This window comes from Microtus ochrogaster, chromosome 1 (assembly GCF_000317375.1).
Source record: "Microtus ochrogaster isolate Prairie Vole_2 chromosome 1, MicOch1.0, whole genome shotgun sequence".
Lineage (NCBI taxonomy): Eukaryota > Metazoa > Chordata > Mammalia > Rodentia > Cricetidae > Microtus > Microtus ochrogaster.
In genome coordinates, this window is record NC_022009.1 from 23,930,447 (window position 1) to 23,952,216 (window position 21,770).

General features: G+C 47.4%; 1 protein-coding gene across 1 annotated transcript in view; it reads left to right on the forward strand.

The window, feature by feature from the left end:
- Positions 1 to 21,770, forward strand: part of Ift43 (intraflagellar transport 43) — an 81,271-nt gene that overhangs the window by 15,614 nt on the left and 43,887 nt on the right. The window contains exon 3 of the mRNA XM_005343380.2: positions 14,828 to 14,892. Coding sequence (XP_005343437.1) covers positions 14,828 to 14,892 — 65 coding nt within the window. The remainder of the gene's footprint in view (positions 1 to 14,827; positions 14,893 to 21,770) is intronic.

Sequence of the window (21,770 nt, forward strand, 5' to 3'; positions counted from 1 at the left end):
AGCTCTTGTAGACCAGGCCGGTCTCGAACTCACAGAGATCCGCCTGCCTCTGCCTCCTGAGTGCTGGATTAAAGGCGTGCGCCACCACCACCCGGCTTTGAGGACATTTTTAACAAGTGATAAAAAAACAAAAACCAAAGTTTTAAGTTTTCATAAGTAAATTAATTCAGTGTAAAAGAACAGTTTATCATTTTGGTTTGTGTCTTTATAATTTTGGTAGATTATATAGTTTCATTCTTTAATACAATGAAGGTCGGAGAAAATGGTGGGTTTTTAATACACATATATATATATTCTTATTGATTTTTATTGAGCTCTACATTTTTCTCTGCTTCCCTCCCTACCTCTTCCCTCCCCTTCAACCCTCTCCCAAGGTACCCATGCTCCCAATTTACTCAGGAAATCTTGTCTTTTCCTACTTCCCATGTAGATTAGATCCATATATGTCTCTCTTAGGGTCCTCATTGTTGTCTAGGTTCTCTGGGATTGTGATTTGTACGCTGGCTTTCTTTTCTTTATGTTTAAAAGCCACCTATGAGTGAGTACATGTGATAATTGTCTTTCTGTGCCTGGGTTACCTCACTCAAAATGATGTTTTCTAGCTCCATCCATTTGCCTGCAAGTTTCAAGATGTTATTTTTTCTGCTGTGTAGTATTCCATTGTGTAAATGTACCACATTTTCCTACAGTCTAGGGGCATTTAGGTTGTTTCCAGGTTCTGGCTATGACAAACAATGCTGCTATGAACATAGTTGAGCACATGTCCTTGTGGTACGATTGAGCATTCTTTGGATATATACCCAAAAGTGGTATTCCTGGGTCTTGAGAAATGTTGTTTCCTAATTTTCTGAGAAATTGCCACACTGACATCCAAAGGGGCTGTACCAGCTTGCACTCCCACCAGCAATGGAGGAGTGTTCCCTTTACCCCACAACCTCTCCAGCATAAGTTGTCATCAGTATTTTTGATCTTGGCCATTCTTACAGGTGTAAGATGGAATCTCAGAGTTATTTTGATTTGCATTTCTCTGATGACTAAGGCTGTTGAATATTTCCTTAAGTGTCTTTCAGTCATTTTAGATTCCTCTGTTGAGAGTTTTCTATTTAGGTCTGTACTCCATTTTTTTAAAATTGAATTATTTGTTCTTTTGGTGATCAATTTCTTGAGTTCTTTGTATATTTTAGAGATCAGACCTCTGTTTGATGTAGGGTTGGTGAAGATCTTCTCCCATTCTGTAGGCTGTCGTTTTGTCTTGTTGACCGTGTCCTTTGCTTTACAGAAGCTTTCCAGTTTCAGGAGGTTTCATTTATTAATTGTTTCTCTCAGTGTCTACTGGGGTTATAAATAGGAAGTGGTTCCTGTGCCAATGCATGCAGGTGTACTTCCCACTTTGTCTTCTGTGAGGTTCAATGTGGCTGGCTTTATGTTGAGGTCTTTGATCCATTTGAACTTGAGTTCTGTGCATGGTGATAGATATGGGTCTATTTTCATTCTTCTACATGTTGATATCAAATGATGGGTTTTTTAAGGTTAAAAAATCAATTCTATCTCGGAGTGGTGGCCACACCCTTAATTCCAGCACTCAGGATGTAGAGTCAGGAGAATCTCTGTGAGTTTGAGGCCAGCCTGGTCTACAAAAGACAGCCAGGGCAACACAGAGAAACCCTGTCTCAAAAAGTAAAACAACTACAGCCAAAATAATCTAGTACTTTTAACCATGCCCTAAGAACCCATACAAAATCTTGCTGTTTGAAATATTGAGGGACCATGAAATTTGGGGATTCAGGAGTCGGGGAACACTCCTAAAGGAATCTAAAGTCTTGGGAGGATTACAGGGCCACTTCTGAAATGATGGGGAGTGACCAGACTGAAGCATTAGCCGTGCCCTTGCTGTGCACTGGCAGTTCCTACTGAATTCTTAGGGCTGAAACAAGATAAAGGACTGCAGTGTAGAACCTGATGTCCCTGAGTCACCACTGGGGCACAGAGTAGGGGATGGGGGAGGGATGGAGCTTGGCAGTCCGCTTAGGGTCTCACACAGTGGGCAGGTAGCCCAGGGATTGCTGGCTTCTTCCAATCATCCCCACTTCTTTTCCGTGGTTGCCCCTGGGGAACCACTCAAGAGCTCAGGTTTCTCCTGGCTTGCTTCTGCCCTCAGCTTGCTCCAAGTTCTTCTTCTCTGGATTTGGTTGGGGTGGCAAGTTTCGACTGATTATACAGAGCCACAGAGTCATAGGTGCCCGGAGGAGTAGCTTTTTCAAGGCCAGGAATTCACACCCCTCATGCCGCGCGTGTCTTACTACACACACATGCTGGATTAATTTGAACAAGTGGGAAAGAGTAAAGAGAATGGCAAAAATGTATAGGCTTTGATTTATGATAAAAGCTGAGGAGAATGTTTATGTTGGCCAAGTAGCCAAGTGTGTGGGGAACCGGGCATGTCTTCGTTAGCGCCTGGAAGGTATGTGGACCCAAGAAGAGGAGTGGAGAGCGCTGGTTTTAGTATGACCCAAGGGGATATAATTCAGAGATACTGTCCAAGATGGGCAGATCCAGGGTGAATTTTAAGCATGATTTTCAGGGCTGAAAAGTGTTCCTTTTAGTGTCTTCTGCAACTCTTGGCAGCCATGTCCCAGGAGTGACTCAGAGTGGACAGTCTGATGCCTCTCAGGTGTAATGTCACCAGACCACTTGCCAGACAACATGGCTTCCTGAGCATCACAGTGACGGTCCAGTGAGAGAAGAGCTTGGGTTTCTCATCTTGGTTTCTTTCTTATGAAGTGAGGTAGGATAATTATTAGATTCTGGAACTAAGCATGCCCAGGGCAGGCCCTGCAGTGATTGCCTTTGCACTGTCTTTGCCCTCGTCATGAAGAATATTTCCACCAAAGCCTGCATTTGATCATGGTGGTTGTTCTTGATGGTACACGCTCACAACATGAGGTGGCAGTGACTTACCAAGGTTTTTACGGTAGACCTGCCAGGGACTTGTGACCTTCCTCATCTTACACAAGAAAGCAGGCTCAGTGAAGATGTGACCAGCCCAAGTCAGAGAGCTATCAAAAGGCAGTTCTAACCTTTGAACCCAGACCCTTCCCCTCCTCCTGCTTTTGCATCTTTTCAAACTACAGCTTCCCCGTTACTTCTTCCTGGTGAGCTCACTTCTCTCCCTTCTGTTCGTTCCTCATTCCTCAGAGCTGGTCTGTGCAGTGTAAGGAGGCTGTCCCGGGCTCACGGCAGTTCACAGCTGCCTTTGAAACGCATACCTTTACATCACACGAGCTGACACTGTTTGCCCTGGTGTCCAAGTTATCGTGGGCTATTTGGGGCCTCGCTTTTTAATCCTCCCCTCAGTGTAAGCCAAGTGTAAGCAGAGTAGAGGTTAGCCCTAACCGCTCACTTGTTCTCCTGTATTGTAGGTTGTTTACATCATTATTGCATACCTCTCACTCTTGGTGTAGGAAATGAGGTTTCAATTTGGCTTCTCAGGTCTTCTCCTTAATGTCAGGACAGTGCATTGATCAAGTTGTTTGGAGGCTTCTTGAGTCTATCCTTAAGTGACCTTGTCTGTAACCGTTACATTCAACACCACGTCCTAGCTGTGCACATAGCACATAGCCATCAGGGAGTCTCAACTGGTTCAGGGCAAGTTCTGCTGTCTATTGACCTGGCTTTCAGTCCTTGTTTTGCCTCTTACAGATGATACGGTTTTAGGTAAGTTAGCTTCAGCTTTACTTTCTCATCTGCAAACTTGGGATTATCTGAGGGCCTTCGGTGAGTTGAGACGCAGCAAAAGCAGGCTTCCCTCGCATCCTGGTTGTCATTCTTACTGTCATTCTTAATCAGAATGTTCTTTTGTCATACCCAGAGTGGCTTTTTCAATCAGCCTTTTTTTTTTTTTTTTTGGTTTGTTGAGACAGGGTTTCTCTGTAGCTTGAGCCTGCTCAGAACAGGTCATTTTGGTCCAACAATCAATCACTGCTTAGAAGTGAAACAGATGAGAGGGTGGCAGGACAGGGCCTTCCAGGCACACGCCAGGTATGTGGAGGCCTGGTTATGCCATGTGTATTTAGAATGAGCTGCCGTGGGGCCTGTAACCCAGGGATATTCCAGGGGAACATGTGTGTGTGTGTGTGTGTATTTAGAATGAGCTGCCGTGGGGCCTGTAACCCAGGGATATTCCAGGGGAACAAAAAAGCCTGGAGCTGAATTCGTCTTTCAAGGAATAGGAACCAAATGGACTGTTGACTGCTGTGTGACCAGTGAGTGGTACAAGGGACACCCTATGTCACAACTCTTCTGAAGGCCTTTTGTTTGTATTTTGTCTTTTCAAGGCAAGGTTTCTCTGTGTAGCCTTGGCTGTCCTGGAACTCAGTCTGTAGACCAGGTTGGCCTTGAACTCACAGAGATCTACCTGCTTCTGCCTCCCGAGTGCTGAGATTAAAGTCGTGTGCCACCACTGCCCGACTCTGATCAAGTCTTGTTGCTTATGTCTCTTATTTGTTTCCTGTAGCCTGGTCTTCTCTGCTCCTGACCCATCTCCTTCATATCCACTCATATGGGCGATAAATGTTCCATTTCACGTATTTTTTTTGGCCAAAGTACTTCCTCCAGGAATTCGAAATACTATAGCTCATCGCCCCACAGAGACATGGGATTGTACAACAGAAAGGATTCTTCTAACTCGAGGAGACACCCAGGATCATGCAGTTGGTCAGTAGCTGTGTTACATGGTGTTCTTTGTACCACCTGTTTTTTTACCCTAATTTCATAGTGCATATGTTCACAAGAGAGCATATTCTAATATAAAGTGTGATGACTCTCTCTAGGGACAGAGAGGTGCTTTTATCTAAAGGCACAGTGGGGGCGCAGGCATTGTAGGTCAGTGGTAGAGCTTTTGTCTAGTGTGCTTGAAGCTCCGGGTCAGTCTCCAGCCAACAAGACCAAATAAGCAACGAAGGCGCCTTTCCCCGTCGCTTCCGCTCATGTCAGGGATCACAAGACCTGATGTGTCTGGTGGAAAGTTATTTTCTGGCTGTGGCATTAGGAATTCCTGGCCATTAAGTGGAGAATGTCTGCACTGCTGTTACACTCGTCTTTTTATTTTTTATTTTTTTATTGAGCCGGCACATCCGTGGACAGTGTGCACAGTGTGCCCGCCTCCACACCAGCCCCGCTCTTCTGCTCTTTGTTAGCCTGAACTTTATACTGTGGCTTCCTCCCTGGCTGGGTCATCTCTTCATTACAAACAGAAACATCTGGAAAAGTAGGGGGACAATGCTACAAGGTACAGCCTGTGCTCCTCATGAGACCCAACTGTAGCTAACACTTACCCTGTTTGCTTATAGTTTGGAAAATATTTTAGATATAACAGTTATGCTTTGCGTATAGTCTCTGTTGGGTTACAGTGTCTCACCGTTTATCTCAAGTGACATATTCCTAAGAAACTAGGTGTCACTCTCGATGTCCCCACCTCAGCGTCATCTGTCACTCAGGGCACCCTCATTTCCTATCTCTGAAATTATTGCTTGTTATTCTGTTTTTGTTTTGTTTTTAAGACAGGGTTTCTCTGTGTAACAGAAGCTTTGCTGTTTCAGAACTTCCTTTGTAGACCAGGCTGGTCTTACCTGATTTCCAGCTTACTGGAAATGAGATCGGAAGGCTTGATTAGATTCCAGAGGAACATTCTTGGCAGGGATCTTTCCGGGGTGGTGCTGTGCCCTTCAAGAGATGGCACGCCACGTCCATTGTTACCGCTGTGAAGTGTGCTGGCTGAGCTGGGGTGGCGACAGACACGGCCTTCCTTAAGAAGCACTTGCTTCCTCGCAGCTAGTACTTAATCTATAAGGCAAATTTTCTTTTTGGAACCATGAAAACCAGTTCTTCCCAGTCTGTCTTCCACCCATGGTTTTGGCGGCCATTAACCCCCAGATTTCTTTCTTTCTTGTTTGTAAAATAATTGTGTTCTGGGTCCATTTCAGTTTGTTCTTTCACAGAGAGAGTTGTGTTTACTCTCACAAGGGTTCAGTTGTAAGCTCAGATGATCCATGGCCCTCCTTGACCTTAAATCCACTGTGGGAAAACTCCGCTCTATGATGTCTTAGCGTGAGACTCAGGATTTAGGCAGGAGACAGGAAGTCCTTGGTGATGTATTAGCGTAGGAGTACTGAGTGGCAGAATGGATACTGACCCCTGCCGAGTATAAGCACCTGTATAGCTGGAGCAAGGAAGGAAGTTCCTTTTCAGTCAGTGACCAAAGTTCAAACTGAAAAAGGCTGGTGTGAACTTTGCACTAGACCCTCACTTAACTACGTGTCTGTGCATTCCTGTGTGCTTGCACAGGGCATTCCTGTGTGCTTGAATACGTGGCATTTCTGTGTGCATGCACAGGGCATTCCTGTGTGCGTGCACAGGGCATTTCTGTGCATTTGCACACTGGGCATTTCTGTGTGCTTGCTCTGGCATTTTGAAACAGATCACCCTCGGAATTGAGAACCCTGATGATCCTGACTCATTTCGGGGGAAGTTGGGAGTGGGCTTTCTCCAGAGCTCCCGGGAGCACGTGCTCAGGCTCCAAACCCGAAAGGCTCCTTTTTTGGCACTGCGGCATCTTTGTGTGTCGGCATCTTAGGAATCTGGGGGAACCATATAAAGATCAGAAATGAGGCTGGCCCGAGAGGCTCCCTCTGACATGGTAATTCCAGTTCGTTGAATCCTGGCCCACTCGGATGAGACCATATAAAGAGGCTGCTTCCTGAGTTTCCCGCGCTCTGCCTCTCCCGGGCTTCTTTTTGTAGCATGCTGGTATTTCAGGACTGCAGCCGTGGTCACGTGCTCGCAACCCTCTACTCGCAGTCGTTCCTGCCCTGGGTTTATTTTTGGAGACAGTACATTTTTGCTTCTCTGTGCGGAGCTATGCGGGGTCCTGCCCCCTCCGCCCGGCAGCGGCAGCCCCACAGGCTATGATTAGTTCCCACACTCGAGATGTGGCTTGGTTTTCCAGAGAGAAAAGAGGGATGCTGCTGTCACCAGGCCTCATTTCTGCCCTTCATGGGGTTATATAATCCAAGAATCCTCTTTACAAAAAACTCTGTGTGTGTGTGTGTGTGTGTGTGTGTGTGTGTGTGTGTGTGTGTGTGTGATGTCATCTGGCAGAAAGTCAGCCAAAGTTGGAAATGGCTTTTCTGACTGATGTTTTGGGGTCTTACCTCTGGATCTCAGAAGCAGAATCGTTTGAAGGATAAGCTGGGACTTTGGAATTTGAGGGTCAGTCCTCTCTTCTGGCACTGAAGATCGTTGGGGCTGTATATTCTTTCCTCCCCAACACAGGAATAACATCACTGTCTCGTCCAGAGCACCTGTAGGAACAGAGCGTGCTAGCCTCCAAGGTGCTCCCAGGCAAGTTCTGCACTTGATGGACTCCCAGGAAGCAGGGTGGCAACTGTCTTCTTAGCCTGCCTGAAGCCTGGGGGTCTCCTTCCAAGGAGGGACCCCAACAAACTCTTTCCCCTTTAAACGAATGGGTCATTATGGAGAGAACTCAGGCATGTACGAGCTAAGAAAAAAAATGAATCACACATTCATGTCTCTTCTGGTCCTATCCAGATCTGAAGGGCAGGATGGAAAGGGATCTGTGGCCCCCGTGGGAGAAGAATGACTGCAGCTGGGGCTCAGAGCACCGAGCTGGGTAGGACCTTCAGGACTGCAGGACTCCTGCCTCTGAGCTATGACCTTTAGGAAGGAAAGGCACGTGGGTCTCAAAAGGAACATTAGGAGTGGTCTAGCCTCAGGTTGTCCTGTATTTCAGCTTGTTCCTGGAAGGTCTTGGGACTCTTAGAGATGGAGATTCTTGGGTGCCTAGATGTCACCAGAGCTTCCAGGAAGGGCATCAAGGCAACCAGGGGATGGACAGTCCATGTAGAAGAAACTGCACTGTCCGAAACCAGTCATCTACTTCCATGTCAAGTAGACCATCTGCACTTAGTTTAAGAAGCGGCAGTGCCAGCAGGGTGCACCTGACATCACTTGGCTTGCATTGTCAACGCTCAGGATACATCCCCAGGATATTCCCAGTTTCCCTGACCATGACATTGATAGAGCTACAGAATTTGCTCTTGGTTGTGTGCTGTTTCTGGTATCACTATCACGTCACCATCCCTGCTGTCACATACACACACCCTTGGGTTGTGTGTCTATCTGTCTGCCTGCTTGCCTTTTCCAGTGCTGGGAATCAGATTCAGTTAGGCAAGTGCTCTTCTTGTGAGCTGCACTGAAGCCCTTCTCATGCATTTCTCAATCCAGGACAAGACTCACTTTCTCCTCATCGCTTCCCTGACTTGGTCTTCCTTTGCGTGTCCTGGGTTGGCACCATTCTCTTTGCCCTTCAGCTGTGTGCCGAGTCCTGGGAACATGCTTGTCAGAGCAGTCTTTAAGATGCCCCAGGACAAAGTGGCTTCATGAGCCAGCCACCAGGGTGACAAGAAAGGGCAAAGCTTCCTGGAGCTCTCCTGTGCCTGAGGGGAGGTCTTACCTCAGCCTCAGCTCTGCCTCCCTGGAGCACTGCGGCTCCCTGAACTCATGTCTGCCACTGCCACCATTGTGGCCTCCTGGGTTTACCTTCAACCTGATGTGTGTTCACACAGATTTCACCCAGCCCTGAAGTTTGCCTCCTGTTGGCCTCATTGAACTAGGAACATCTGAAGACAAGGAGGGCATAGTTTTCTGTCTCTGCACCAGGATAGTGCCCAGGGAATGAAGTTGAACCCTGCAGAAGACTCCGTGTAATTTGGAATAGCGGGTAATGAAGTCTGTCTCATCCAGCCAGGATGTTTACGTGACCTTGACAGGACTCCCAGGCCTGGAGACCATTTCCAGTTCTTGGTCTCAGTAATCAACCCAGAGTGTAAACATTCCCCACCAGGAGATGGACCTCTCCCTCTGAATGCGCAGGTTCCAGTTCTGCAGACTGCTGAGTCCTGCCTGTCCCTCCTCACCTCCTCCGGTACTAGCCTGTCTGTCAACACAGCTTGGTTTAGAACAGCCATGGAAATCCAGCTCCCAGTGTGTCTAGGAGGGCATTTCGGAAAGGTTAACTGACAGAGGGTGCAAGCACCAGTCGTGGGTGGGGAAGGAGACAGCAAGCTGTGCAGATGTACTCATCTCTCCTCATGATGACGGGACGCAGTGTGAGCTGTCCCACTCTCTGTCCACTGCGTCTTCCCTGACACAATGGCCCGCACCCTCTAACTCCAGCTAAAGCATACCCCTTTCCCGTTAAGTTTCTGCCATCCTCCACGCTGCCAACTGAGCCATCGAAGAGAAGCACCCAGTATGTCTCTTGTCGGCTGATTCTTCCGATCAGTGGGAAGGCACGCGTGTGCCTCCTGACTGCCCCAGCGCCCCCTGAGCTTAACCAAGACCCTAGTGGCGGGAGTCCTGTTGCCTATCTATCTTTCCAGAGGTCTCCTTGCGTACCCCCTCTCTTAGATGGTCCAGTGTTTGAGGAAGAGGAGGAGCAGCCTCCACCATGGTGTATATTATGTCAGCTCTGGGAGGTTTCCGCCATTTGTGAAGAAAAACTTTAATTTTAGAGCTAGATGTCAAGCAGCTGGGCTTGGAGGACTTGCTGCTGTGCGGCAGGCTTGTTTCTGAATCAAGGGCACCATTTTGTGACTGGTAAAAGAATGGTGGCTGTTACCCGTAGGAGGGGAGCTCTTCGCTCACCCTTAATGGCCATGGCTTCCTGGGGCCTGGTTAGAGGTGAAGCCTCTCACCTTAGCTGCAGTGCCTGAGGAGATCTGGCCTGCCTGAAAGGAGTCTGGCTCTAATTTTCCCTCAAATGATTGTGTGTTTGATTATGGTCTGGTCTTTCCTGTGTGACAGTAGTCATGGTGGTGACAGTGACGGTAAAAGACAGGCCTGGCACTGTTCTACGCACTTAGCCGTCCTGTGAGCAGGCCTCTCCCTCTCCATTTGAAGGGATTACTCAAAAGCCACATTTCAGAAGTCTGTTAGCACCTCTGCTCCTTTTCTACGCACCTTCCTTTCCCAGGTCGGACTTCCCCTCCCGTCACTGTGACCACAGGCAGAGTAGAGAAGAGCCAGTACGCAAGAGTCAGTCTCCTGACCTGTCCTGGACTCCTGGCATCTTACAGAAAAGCTCCCCAACAGACTGGGTGCTCCCCGTAATTTACCATCACAGGCTTTGCTTGAGTTCATCCTGTCTTTCCCGATACCTGAAGCAGAGAAATGTTGGAGACCACACACCCAGGTGTCGGCTGTACCAGCCTCAGGAAGTGCAGTTAGATTAGGCCATGGTTCTCAACCTTCCTGGTGCCACGGCCCTTTAGTACAGTTCTTTATGTTGCGGTGACCCCCCCCAACCGTAAAATAACTGTCATCTTTCTACTGTTATGAATCCTAACGTAAATATTCGATGTGCAGGTTGCCTGAAATGGGATCCCCATGAAAGGATCATTAGACCCCCCCAAAGTGGTTGCAACCTACAAGTTGAGAACCACTGAACTAATTAATGGTTACGTCAAAGTGTGTTCATTCTGCCCACTGGACACGCCAGAAAAGATCACACTGCCTGTTTTTTCTCAGAAACTGCATAGCCTCCCTCTCCCCATTTCTGGTAAGCAGCAGCAGAACAGAGAATTCTGTACCAGGGAGAAAAACAGTGCCACAGTACAGTAGCAACAGAAGGAACATTAGCAGGAAGGAGCCAGAGGTGAGGACAGGTGAGGACAGGTGAGGGACCGGCCACGTGTGTCCCCTGCCCCCGGGGATGCTCCTGCTCAGCCTGAGTATTACCGGATATTCCAGTTTGTCAAGACAGCTGGAAACTGACTTGTAGTGTGGAAATCTTCCAATTCTTAGATGGTATCATAAATTAAAAACAAATAAAAGAAATTGTGAGGCCAAACAAAACACGGCAACCAATTAATGTCCACACTGCATCGTCTCAGGGAAAACAGGGCCATCCTCCGGTAGGTAGGCTTTTCTCGATTTAAGAGATTTATGTGCATGCATGCATGAGCATGTGTGGGTGTGAACCTGTGCACATGCGTGAAGGCCCGAATAGGGCACCAGGTGTCCTTCTCCATCACTCCCTACCTGTTTCTTTTGAGGCAGGGACTTCTCCCGAGCCCGAAGCTGGAGTTTTCCTGGCTGGGCTGAAAGCCAGCCGTCCTCAGTGATCTCTGCATCTCCACTGTCTGCAGAGATGGGGTTAGACGTGTGCACGAGATGCCCTGATTGTTATTTGGGTGCTGGGATTTAAATTCTGGTCCTTATGATTAGAATAGCAAGCATTCTTAGTCACTGGACCGTTTTTCTAGCCTACCCCACCCCCTTTTTGAGATAGTGTCTCTCTTTGTAGCCCAGGCTGGCCTTGAATTCATGACTCAGCCTCCCAAGTGCTGACACGCTCTGCCTTGCTTGGCCATAAATCAGTTTAAAACATCTCAAGGGGGCTCAGTGTGGGTCAGTTCAGTTCAGACGTTTGTGCCTTCAACACACTGTCTTATGCATGGCAGGAGACAAGACAAGGTCCTTTGATTCTGCATATCACTTGGGTCCCTCTGCCTATTTAGAGAGGCCCTGTCCACTCTGTGCTGTCTGAAGAAGCCCCTTACCTCCGCAGCTCAAGCCTGGATTCCTGGGGCAAGAAATCAAGTTGATTCTTTGTGGTTGTTTGTCTCACTGTGTCGTTCAGGCTAGCCTCAAACTTGGAATCCTCCTGCTTCAGCCTCTTGAGTGCTAGGATTAGGGGCATGCGTCATCGGACCTGGCTCTACTTACTTCTGCCTGGGTCCAGTACATTGGGATTCAACCATCTGTGTCTAAGGGAAAGCAGGGCATGGGATACATGGCTGCTTCTTTCAATGCGTTAGGTGGACTGAGCAGCAAGGGCGTAGCCCCTTAGTACATCGTTGGGTCTCCCTGTACCACCTCCAGGGACAGAAGGTAGATGTTTTCCGCTTCTGTATTTAAGATGCCTTTAAGTGGGATCGGCTTGCAGGGGCTTCCTCTGACTCTGTTGCCGGCCTCTAATGTAGAAAGCTGATTTTTTTTTTTCCAAGTGTCCCTTACATTTTCCAAGTGCTCAGTGAGGTGTGGGTGTTTTATTCCATGGCTTGGATCCTTCTCAGTCATTTCCAGCAGATCCTGGCTCCTACCACAGAAAGACCCTGTATGTAAATGGGACACTTGTTTGCCAGGCAGGGACACTGCTAAGCTGGTAGAAAAGAAAACTGATCACCATGTTAAAAACAAACAAACAAATAACAGAAACAGGCTGGGTGATAATGGTGCACACCTTTAATCACAGGTGAATCTCTGTGAGTTTGAGGCTAGCCTGTGGTGTGGGAAGTCCTTCTGTATATGTGTTGGCTTTTATTGGTTAATGAATAAAGAAACTGCTTTCAGCCAATGGCTTAACAGAATATAGCCAGGCTGGAAAAGATATATATATAGAGAGAGTAGACAGAGTCAGAGAGTCGCCACATAGCCACCACCAGAGACAGATGTGCTGAAACCTTGCTGGTAAGCCACACTCATGTGGTGATACACAGATTAATAAAAATAGGTTAATTTAAGATGTAAGAGTTAGCCAGAAGTATGCTTAAGCCAAAATATTGGCCAAACAATATTGTAATTAATACAAATTTCTGTGTGATTATTTTGGGTCAGAGCATCTGGGGAACAAACGAGCAGCCTCCACCTAATGTAGGCCTCTGTGTGTTTCTTTGGGACTGAATGACTGCGGGACCAGGAGGAACAGAAAGCTCTACCAATAAGCCTGGCCTACAAAGCAAATTCCAGGATAGCCAGGGCTACACAGAAAAACGAAAACCAAAAAGCCTGTCTTGAAAAAAACCAAAACAACAACAAAACATCAAAAGCATTAGGCATGCAGGCATATTGAGAGGTATTTGCACCAAACGGTCCTATTAGACTTCAGAAAGGAGGGCACAGTGACATGACATTTCGGTCCAGGGGTCAGCAAACCACATCCTTCCCCTCACAGTTGGCCCGTGGCCTGGATTTAGACTTTCTGTTTTGTTTTTGAAAGTCAACTATACCGTTTGCCTTAGTATCAGAACTGTTTTTCTCTACAATGTCAGAGTTCAGTGGTCACACCAGAGACTGTGTGTCCCATGAAAGAGATACTTGCCTCCTAGTCCTTCGTAGAAGTTTGCTGACCCCTGTCACAGCCCATTTGTCAGAAAGCCTCTCCAGACTGAGAGCCACAGCTAGAATTTTATGAAGTTCCTGGAAAAAGAAAACTGAGATTTCAAAAAAACATTCCTGGAAGAATGCTGTGTAATTCAAAATAGGACGCATTCTGGGTTGTTTCACACTGGCTCAGGTATTTTAGAAGCTTGCTATTGGGTGGTATTTTTATTTCCACCATGCTGGTTAAGAATTTGTCCAGTAGGCTTTCTGGCCGTGCCCATTCTAGGGGAGTGCTTCCTAGCCAAATGGCCAGCATCGTGTTTATGTCCGCTAAGCAAACCTTACTCTTAAATCTTCATTTTATTACTTTTATTCTTATAAAAGTAATATAAATAGGCCATTAGAAGTCAGAAAACTGGTAACAGCACAGGGATGAGCAATTTAAATTGCCCTTGTTGGGAGTCCCTATTATGTGTATAGAGCTAATGAACTAAGTAAAAATATTTGTGGCCATTTGCAAAATAAGATCCTTATTTCTGCTGTTTTGAAATGTTTTTAATTAATGTATATGAACTTTGATATTTTTATAACATAGTTTTACATTATTTGCATATTATTTTGTATATATCCTTTTATTTAGTTTCTTATTGCTGTCTGTTTTGGTTGTTGACAAGTGTTGGTTACACAGAAATGACATATATTCGTCTGTGTTTATGTCCTTGTGATAATTTCTGGGTTTAGAATTGCTGTCTTAGGGCTAGAGAGATGGCTCAGCAGGCTGCTCTTCCAGAAGACCTGGTTCCATCCCCCTACCACCCAGGTGGTGGCTCATAACCATCTGTTAACTCCAGTTCCAGGGGATCTGATGCCCTCTTCTGGCCATGAGAGGCCTTGCACACATGTGGTGTACAGATATACATTCAGGCAGAACATCCCCACACACAGAAAGTAAAACTTAAGAAATCTTTAAAGAGGAAAAAAAAAGGATTACTGCCTTAACAGGCAAAAGCAGGCTGGAGAGATGGCTCAGGAGGTAAAACATCAGGTCCTCAGAACCCACATAAGAAGCTGGACATGGTAGCGCCATCCTATAACCATAGGGAGGGAAAGACAGGTAGAGCCTTGCACCTTGTTGCTCAGCCAGCCTAGCCTGATCAGTGAAATCCCAGTTCAGTGAGAGACCTTGTCTAAAGCTGTCAATGTGGAGCTTTGGGCCTCCACACATGTGAATATATCCTCTACCCCCACATACATGCACACACCACATGTACACACACACACACACACACACACACACACACACACACGCACGTGAGCACGCTGGAAATGCAGCTCACTGGTAGAGTTTGTACTTAGCATGAATGAGGTTTATTTTCCAGACCTGAAAAAAAACAAAAAACAAAACCTTGAGTATTTTAAGTCTTCAGTAGACCTCTGCCAGCTGTCCGTCGGGAACAGTGTGCTGATCTCCACACCCACCAGGAGGGATGATGGGATGATTTCCATAGGAAATTAGAATTTATTTTCATATTTTTATTGGGGAAGTGCTTCAGTGGGCTAACTTGGTTCAGGTAACCTGAACCTGGTGCTCTGTGGTATTGGGAGGCACAAGCTTGAGTGACTGCCGTCTGCTTCTCTCACACAGACTCCCCCACCAAAACCACCTCGACGGCAGGGAGGCTGGGCCGATGACTCCATAAAGGTGTCAAAGTGAGTACAGCGCTCCTTGGGATAAGTTGGGGTGGGTAGGGCGCTATGGAGATGGGGACGGGGGCGGCATGCCTGTGTTGTCATTTTTGTAACCTTACTGAGGCAAGTCACATGCTTTTTAGGTATACAATGTAATTGTTCTTAGTTCTGCACCTGTTACCCAGTCAATTTTAGAACATTTTTTTCTCCCATCCCATGAAACAATCCCTGTACCTCTTAACGTCCCTTTTCCATGAAACCCCAACTTCCCACCCATGGGCAGTTTTTGCTGTCTTTGACTTGCTTCTTCTGAGGTCTGTGTCAGTGGGCCCTGATTTATCCCATACTTTATGACTCTTCTCTTGCTTGACTGGCCATTTTCAAAGTCCAGCCCTGCTCCGTTCTTCATCTCTCCAGCCTGCTGGAATTGCCCATTAGTTTCTTGAATGAACTCTGCAGCAGAATGTAGTCTGCATTGGGAGTAGATCATTCATTCGTGAAGAACGGGACAGGTGTCCCCTCACTGCCTCGTGGGCATCTCATGTTTATCATAAGCCGGTTCTGGGAGCTGGTGGGAACACTGGCCCATGATAATTCAATATTGTCTTATTCTCTCCTCTTCTTTGAAGCTCCTAGAAGGAGCAACCAGTGCCACAGGCCCGTCACATTCCCTTTTGGTTGTGTGGGGCTGTGGATGCTGGGTCTGTTCTCACCCAGCTGGATAAGGTTGAGTGAAGCATTCAGCATCCTTGAGCCTCTGGGTGTCAGTGCTGACAGGATGGTGCAGGGGTTGAAGCAACAAGACCAGTGCTGCTGTGATAGCCAACCCCTTTCTCACCCAACCACCCATCCTTCTGCCAGAGGCCTTGTGGTTCCATGTTGAGTGATGACAGAGCATGGTGATTGGGAGGCACAGATCCTGGAACCAGAATGCCTAGTTTCAAATCCTGACTCTGCTCCGTGTTGCACCACAGCGATGCTAAGCAGGTGATTAAGCTCTCTGGCTTCTGTTTCCTCATGTCTGCATCAGGGTTGAGTAGCTCTTACTTCAGTGGACTGATGTGAGGACCACATGGGTTCATAGATGAGAAAGAAGCATTTAGGAGGCACTAGGTAGATGCTGCTGCTGCTGCTGCTGCTGCTGCTGCTGCTGCTGCTGCTGCTGCTGCTGCTGCTGCTGCTGCTGCTATGGGATTATTGGGTTTCTTTCCTTCATCCCTTTACCAATGGCTTTGACAGTATTTTCCCTAGAGGTGTTCTGGCAGGTAGTGCTGTCTGTGCCTCTCCTCAAAGGGTCGTCTGGGAGTACTTCTAGGTCTAGAAAATGAAGGGTTGTTTTGAATGTCAACGTTTTAATCTGAGTTAGCATTAGGTGCCTTAGCACAGGCATGCCAGGTTTCCAAAGCTTTACTCCAAGGAGATTTTATGGGATTTGTTTGGTTGGGTTTTGTGCGTTTGTTTGTTTGAGGCAGGATCTCACTATATAACTCTGAGTAGCCTGGAACCTGCTCTGTAGACCAGGCTGGCCTAGAACTCACAGAGATCCCTTTGCCTCTGCCTCCCACATGCTGGTATTAAAGACGGGCACTGTCATTGTTGGGTTTGTTGATTTTGTTTTTGAGAGAGAGTACCATATGGCCCAGGCTGGGTTTGAGAAAGCACAATATGTAGCTAAGGATGGACCTTGAACTTTTATGGTCCTCCTGCCTCTACCTCCAGAGTGTTGGGATTACAGGCGTGCACCATCACACCTGGCTTACAGTGTTGGGAGTCAAACCCAGGGCTTTGTGTACTGCTAGACAAAAGAACACCAACTGAACTATGCCGCATTGTGACGAGCGTTTTTCAGTCTAGACGGAGATGGACCTCTTGGGCCATCCATGATAGTATCCATGTCTCTGGGAAGGTTTCCAAATGACATCTCTTGAGTCAAAAAGAACAGTTCCCCACTTCCGCCTGATTCGCAGACTGACTGTCACGTGGCAGCTGGTGGTCATCCCTGATCTTGCCCATAGGAATCCACTCATAGCCGTGGGTATCTGATTCAGAAACACCTGGGTGTAGATCGTAGCACTAGCTTCCGTGGCTGTGTCCAGTTAGGGATGTCATTTAGCCCTATAAGATCAGTAATAGGACAGAGCTGCCCTGAGGCTGGAAGACACAGCCCTGAAAAAGCTCTCAGCTAAGGGGCCTGCCAAGCTGGGTGCTACATTTTATGTAGTATGTGCAATGCCCCAATTTGATCCCAATGTCATAGGAAACAACAGCAAAATTCTAACATTGATGCTTAAAACTATGGTGATTGGTGATAGCATGGCCCTCTCTTAGTTCCGGGATTATAAAATAAATTTATTTATAAAATAAAGCCTGGTGGTGGTGGCTCATGCCTTTAATCAGGAGGCAAAGAGAGGCGGATCTCTATGAGTTCAAGGCCAGCTTGGTCTACAAGAGCTAGTTCCAAGACAGGCTTCAAAACCTACAGAGAAACCCTGTCTCAAAAAACCAAACCCAACCAAACCAAACCAAAACAAAACACCAAACAAACCAACAAAATAGGAGGGTGTCTCTTGGGCAGTGCTGGCTGCCACCTGCATGCAGCTCCTGCTGTGAATCTCTGGCTTTCTTTAGTTCTGGGGTGGGCGGCTTCCAGGCTGAACAAGTTTGGCTGCAGCTGGGTTTTCTGGATTCTCGGAGTTTGATTCATTGTGTAAGCCAGTTAATCTAGGCTGGTCTGACACGAAGAAAACTGTTGGACATTTTCCTAGCCCTCGTCTTTAGTCCCATTTTACAGATGGAGTCAGTGGAGTTGTCAGGGTAAGTGCTCTCTCTGCTCAGAGCTCCCTGCTAAAGGTGCGATTACAAATCAAGTTGTTTTTAATTCCTTGCATTAAGTCTTAGATGTAAGGTAGACCAGAACTTTATTCACTGCACCAGTGGGGTGGCCACTTGGCCAAGGTTGTTTAAGACACATATAAAGCCTGGTGATGGAGCAAGTGATAGAGGCCCATGCCTTTAATCCCAGCACTTGGGAGGCAGAGGCAGGTGGATCTCTGAGTTCGAAACCAGCCTGGTCTACAGAACAAGTTCTGGGACAGGCTCCAAGTCAAACCCTGTCTCGAGAAACAAAAACAAACAAACAAAAAAAGCCCCAAAGACACACACAAAAATTACAGTGTCTTGAAGATGTACAGTCTTAGAGTAGACATTACCTGTAATTAGAATTTCTTTGAGTAGTTGTCTTCAAAATAACACATTTAGAGATTTTTTTGGCCCAGGGATGTAGCTCAGAAAAGAATTTGCCCAGCATGTAAAGGCTCTAGGTTTTGCCCCCAGCACTAGAACAGAGTAAAAACAACAGCTGGACATGTTTCTTTGCGATCCTTTGTGTCCCTTCTTCCCATTGCCTTCTCCCTCCATGTCCCTCGTCCTCTGTTTTATTCCTGAACCATTCCAAAGTAAGTTGTAAATGTTGTGACATTTCTCTCTTTATACTAAAGCTCACATCTTCCAGTGTAGTCACAGAATCTTGATCACTGGGTCACTGCAGTCACTTAATAGTATCGGATACATCATTTACATTTAAATGGCCCTATTTGTCCTTTGATGTCTTCTTAGCCCTGGAATCCAATCAGAATCCACACATTATACTAACTAGTTCTATCCCTCTTCCCTCCCCCTCCTCTCTCTATCTCTCTCCCTTTTCTGGGGGGGGGGGGACGGGTCTTTATAACCTAGCCTCAAACCCATATTCAGCCTCTTGCCTCAGCCTCTCAAGTACTGCAATTCCAGGTAGATGCCACCAGGCCCAGCTTCTTCTCCTTTCTTAACCCATAACAGCTCCCATTACTGTGGAATCTGTGGACTGTCTAAGGCATCCAGGCCAGTCGTCTTACAGAAAACTGTCTTTAGTTTCTCCAATTTGTCATGATTAGATTCACGTTGAAGGTTTGGGGCAAGGACAGGTGTTACTGTACACTTCCTCTCATGTTTCATACGAAGGCACAGGACTGTGCTGGCAGTACCGAGGGTGACCGCTCAGCCTTGTTGAGGACCTAGAGAGCTTCCCCTTGGAAAGTTCTGATTTTCTCCAAGAGTGAATAGTGATCGTCTTGGTTGCCTTAGGGCACTGAACGGAGTCTGCTCTCCACAACTTTTTCCCTAACAGCTTTAGTGTCTACTAGTGTTTTTTGCACGAACCAGACTGATCTAGTGAGTACCACAGTGCAGGGTTTGTTTCCTGGCCCAGGAGAGCTAGATTCTAATCGAGGATATCAGGCATCTCTAGTCAATAAGTCAGGAATTGTCCAAGGAGCACAGGTAAGTGGGAGGCAAATGGCGTGGGTGGTGCTCGCCATGTGATGTCAGAAAACAGTGACAAGGCCAGGGGCCACCTTGCAGAGTAGATGTGGGTCAAGCTAGTTGGATTCTGACAGAGACAGTGAGAATGTTTTGGTTTAAGATTTGGTGTTGGGAGGAAGACAGCCTCCTCCTTAGGCGGTTGGTCAAAGAATTCGTGCTGGAAAACAGTCCGCTTGCTTTCGAAGCTCCTGGGATAGTAATGGCTGTGTGGCACCACACTTCTGACACAGTCTGGCTGCTTTCAGGAATTGCCAGGTGCCTGGAGCTCAGACAGGGCACAGTTCCACTGGTCTTTCTGGGGACAGGATGTCTAAGGTCAGATGGCAGCATGACATAGTTCTTGATGAGGGGCTCTTTCTGGGTAGGTCTGCTTCTGTTCCTCTCTCCCCTTGTGAGTGCTCCAGCCTTGTGACCCCAGCCCTGCCCAGTTGCCACCTGCAGACACCATCATCACCTTAGGGATTCAGGGTTCATCATAATAATATGGGGATGGGGTACAGACAGCTCCTGGCCGTGACAAACTCAGGTAGTTCCATCAGTGAAGGGGGACAAATGACAGTGTCAGACAGCTACCTGTCTTCTGTGGACAGAAGAGGCTGTTTGCCTCTGACTAGTGAGCTCGGGGCCAGCATACATGAGAGCCCGTGGTACCTTTGTTCGGCGTGTGAAACACTCCCAAGACAGAGTAGAGCATCTGTGGGCCTTGGCCCTGGGAGGTACCGTGTCCCAGAACTCGGGCTCACTCCAAGATACAGAGCAGGACTGACTTGAGGAATAGCTCAGGTCCTGACATTACTATCTGTCCCTTCTGGCCTGAAAGTAGTAGCTGTGCAAAAGGCACCATCTTGGAGTCAGTGCCTGAAGTTGTCTGAATGGGGACACTGAAAGTGTTGATGGGTCCCCGGCATGGCCATGGTGATAAGAGTTGAGCGCAGGGAAGCAGACCTGGGGAGAAGAAGGCCTTCTGACTAAGTTTTGTCTCAAAGTGTCTGTTTTTGGGTTTGTCCCTGCATTGATCTGCAAGGGAATGAGGCAGGTAATGGCCCCTCGGGGACTTTCAGGACTTTGCTCTCAATGTCAGCCGTCATTTTCAATCACCCTCTCCCTCCCAGCCATTAATTTTGGCCCAGGATCATGGGGACTTGTCCATCTATCACTCCTAATTGACACTAAATGATCTGTCAGTTTATTGATGAACGGCAGGAGTGGAATTGTCACAATATATTTTACTTTCCAACAACTCCTCCTGACAATTTTACCTTGTCCATCTCGCTCTGTTCACATAAATCTCCATTGGCCGCTCATTCCTCCTTGCGGGCTGTTCTGGTGCCAGCCACTTCCACACCATCTGCACGTGTCAAGGACATCAAGATGGCGGGGGAACTACCGCACGCTGGTCCCGAGGTTACCCCCTTCCCTCCTCCTCCTCTTCCTTTCTCTCTCTCTCTCTTTTAATGGCATAGATGTTCCAAGAATGCTAAAGGGCTCTGTCCTCTCCCTCTATGTCATTGCATATTGGCGTGTCTACCTTCTTGTTAGCGGCGAGTAGTTAATTCTTATTAGGTTACAGAAGTGTGAAAGGCAAAGACTCACCAGACCTGGAGGGCTCGGCAGTCTCCGAGCACAGCCAGAGACATGGGCTGTGTCGTCGCATCCCAGCTGTGTCACAGCCTGCCCGGCCCCACCACAGCCCGCTCGTTAGGAAGGTGTCACAGGTGCAGGCTTGCTGGAGCTCCCTTTTGGGTGCCGTGCGTGGCTCTGGGGATGCAACCTGCTACGATCTTCTGCCCTTGCCTACACCAGACCTAGATGCGGCCAAGCCATGAGGCTGACTGCACCTGTGAGAAGTCTTCTCCATCCCTCCCAGCTTGCCACTCAGATGCTTCATTTAGTTGCTCCGCGACTTGAAAGATGGGAAATTGCTGGGTTAGACATAGGTACTGGTAAACAGTTCATCTGACGAAGACGTACGTGGGGATACGAGTCCCTAGCAAGGAGAGCAGCCTGACAGGATTGTTGACTCCCTCCCTCCTGCTGGAGATCATTTTTGTTAATTGATAAAGACTGTTTTCCTTTATTAACCACCATGCTATTCTATGCCTATCAAAATTAATAACAATTCCTTAATGTTATCTGATACCCAGATCATATTCAGTTCTTTTCATTGCAGCAAAGATGTCTTGGTGGAGTTGGGCTGTAAAAAGGACAAATCAAGGTCCGCACTTTGCTTAGTTGTTGCCCTTAGCTTCTCAGGTTTGCCGCGCCCCTCACTTTCCCCAAGTCTTCTGCTTTTTTTGCTGGATGGAGAGCAGACTGTAAGACACTTAGCCTGAGAGTATCCTGTATTCTGGATTTGGATCTTTTCTCTCAGAGTTGTGGTGTTTAAATTGTTTCTTTATTTCCCCATGGTCCTGTTCCAAGGAAGAGTTATAGCTGGGTCTAGCTGGTACTTCAAGCTATGTGCACTGTTGTGGTTGAGGGCTGGGAGTGAGGGGGCCCGGGTGTGGGGAGTCCTGGGTGTGGGGGGCCAGGAGTGAGGG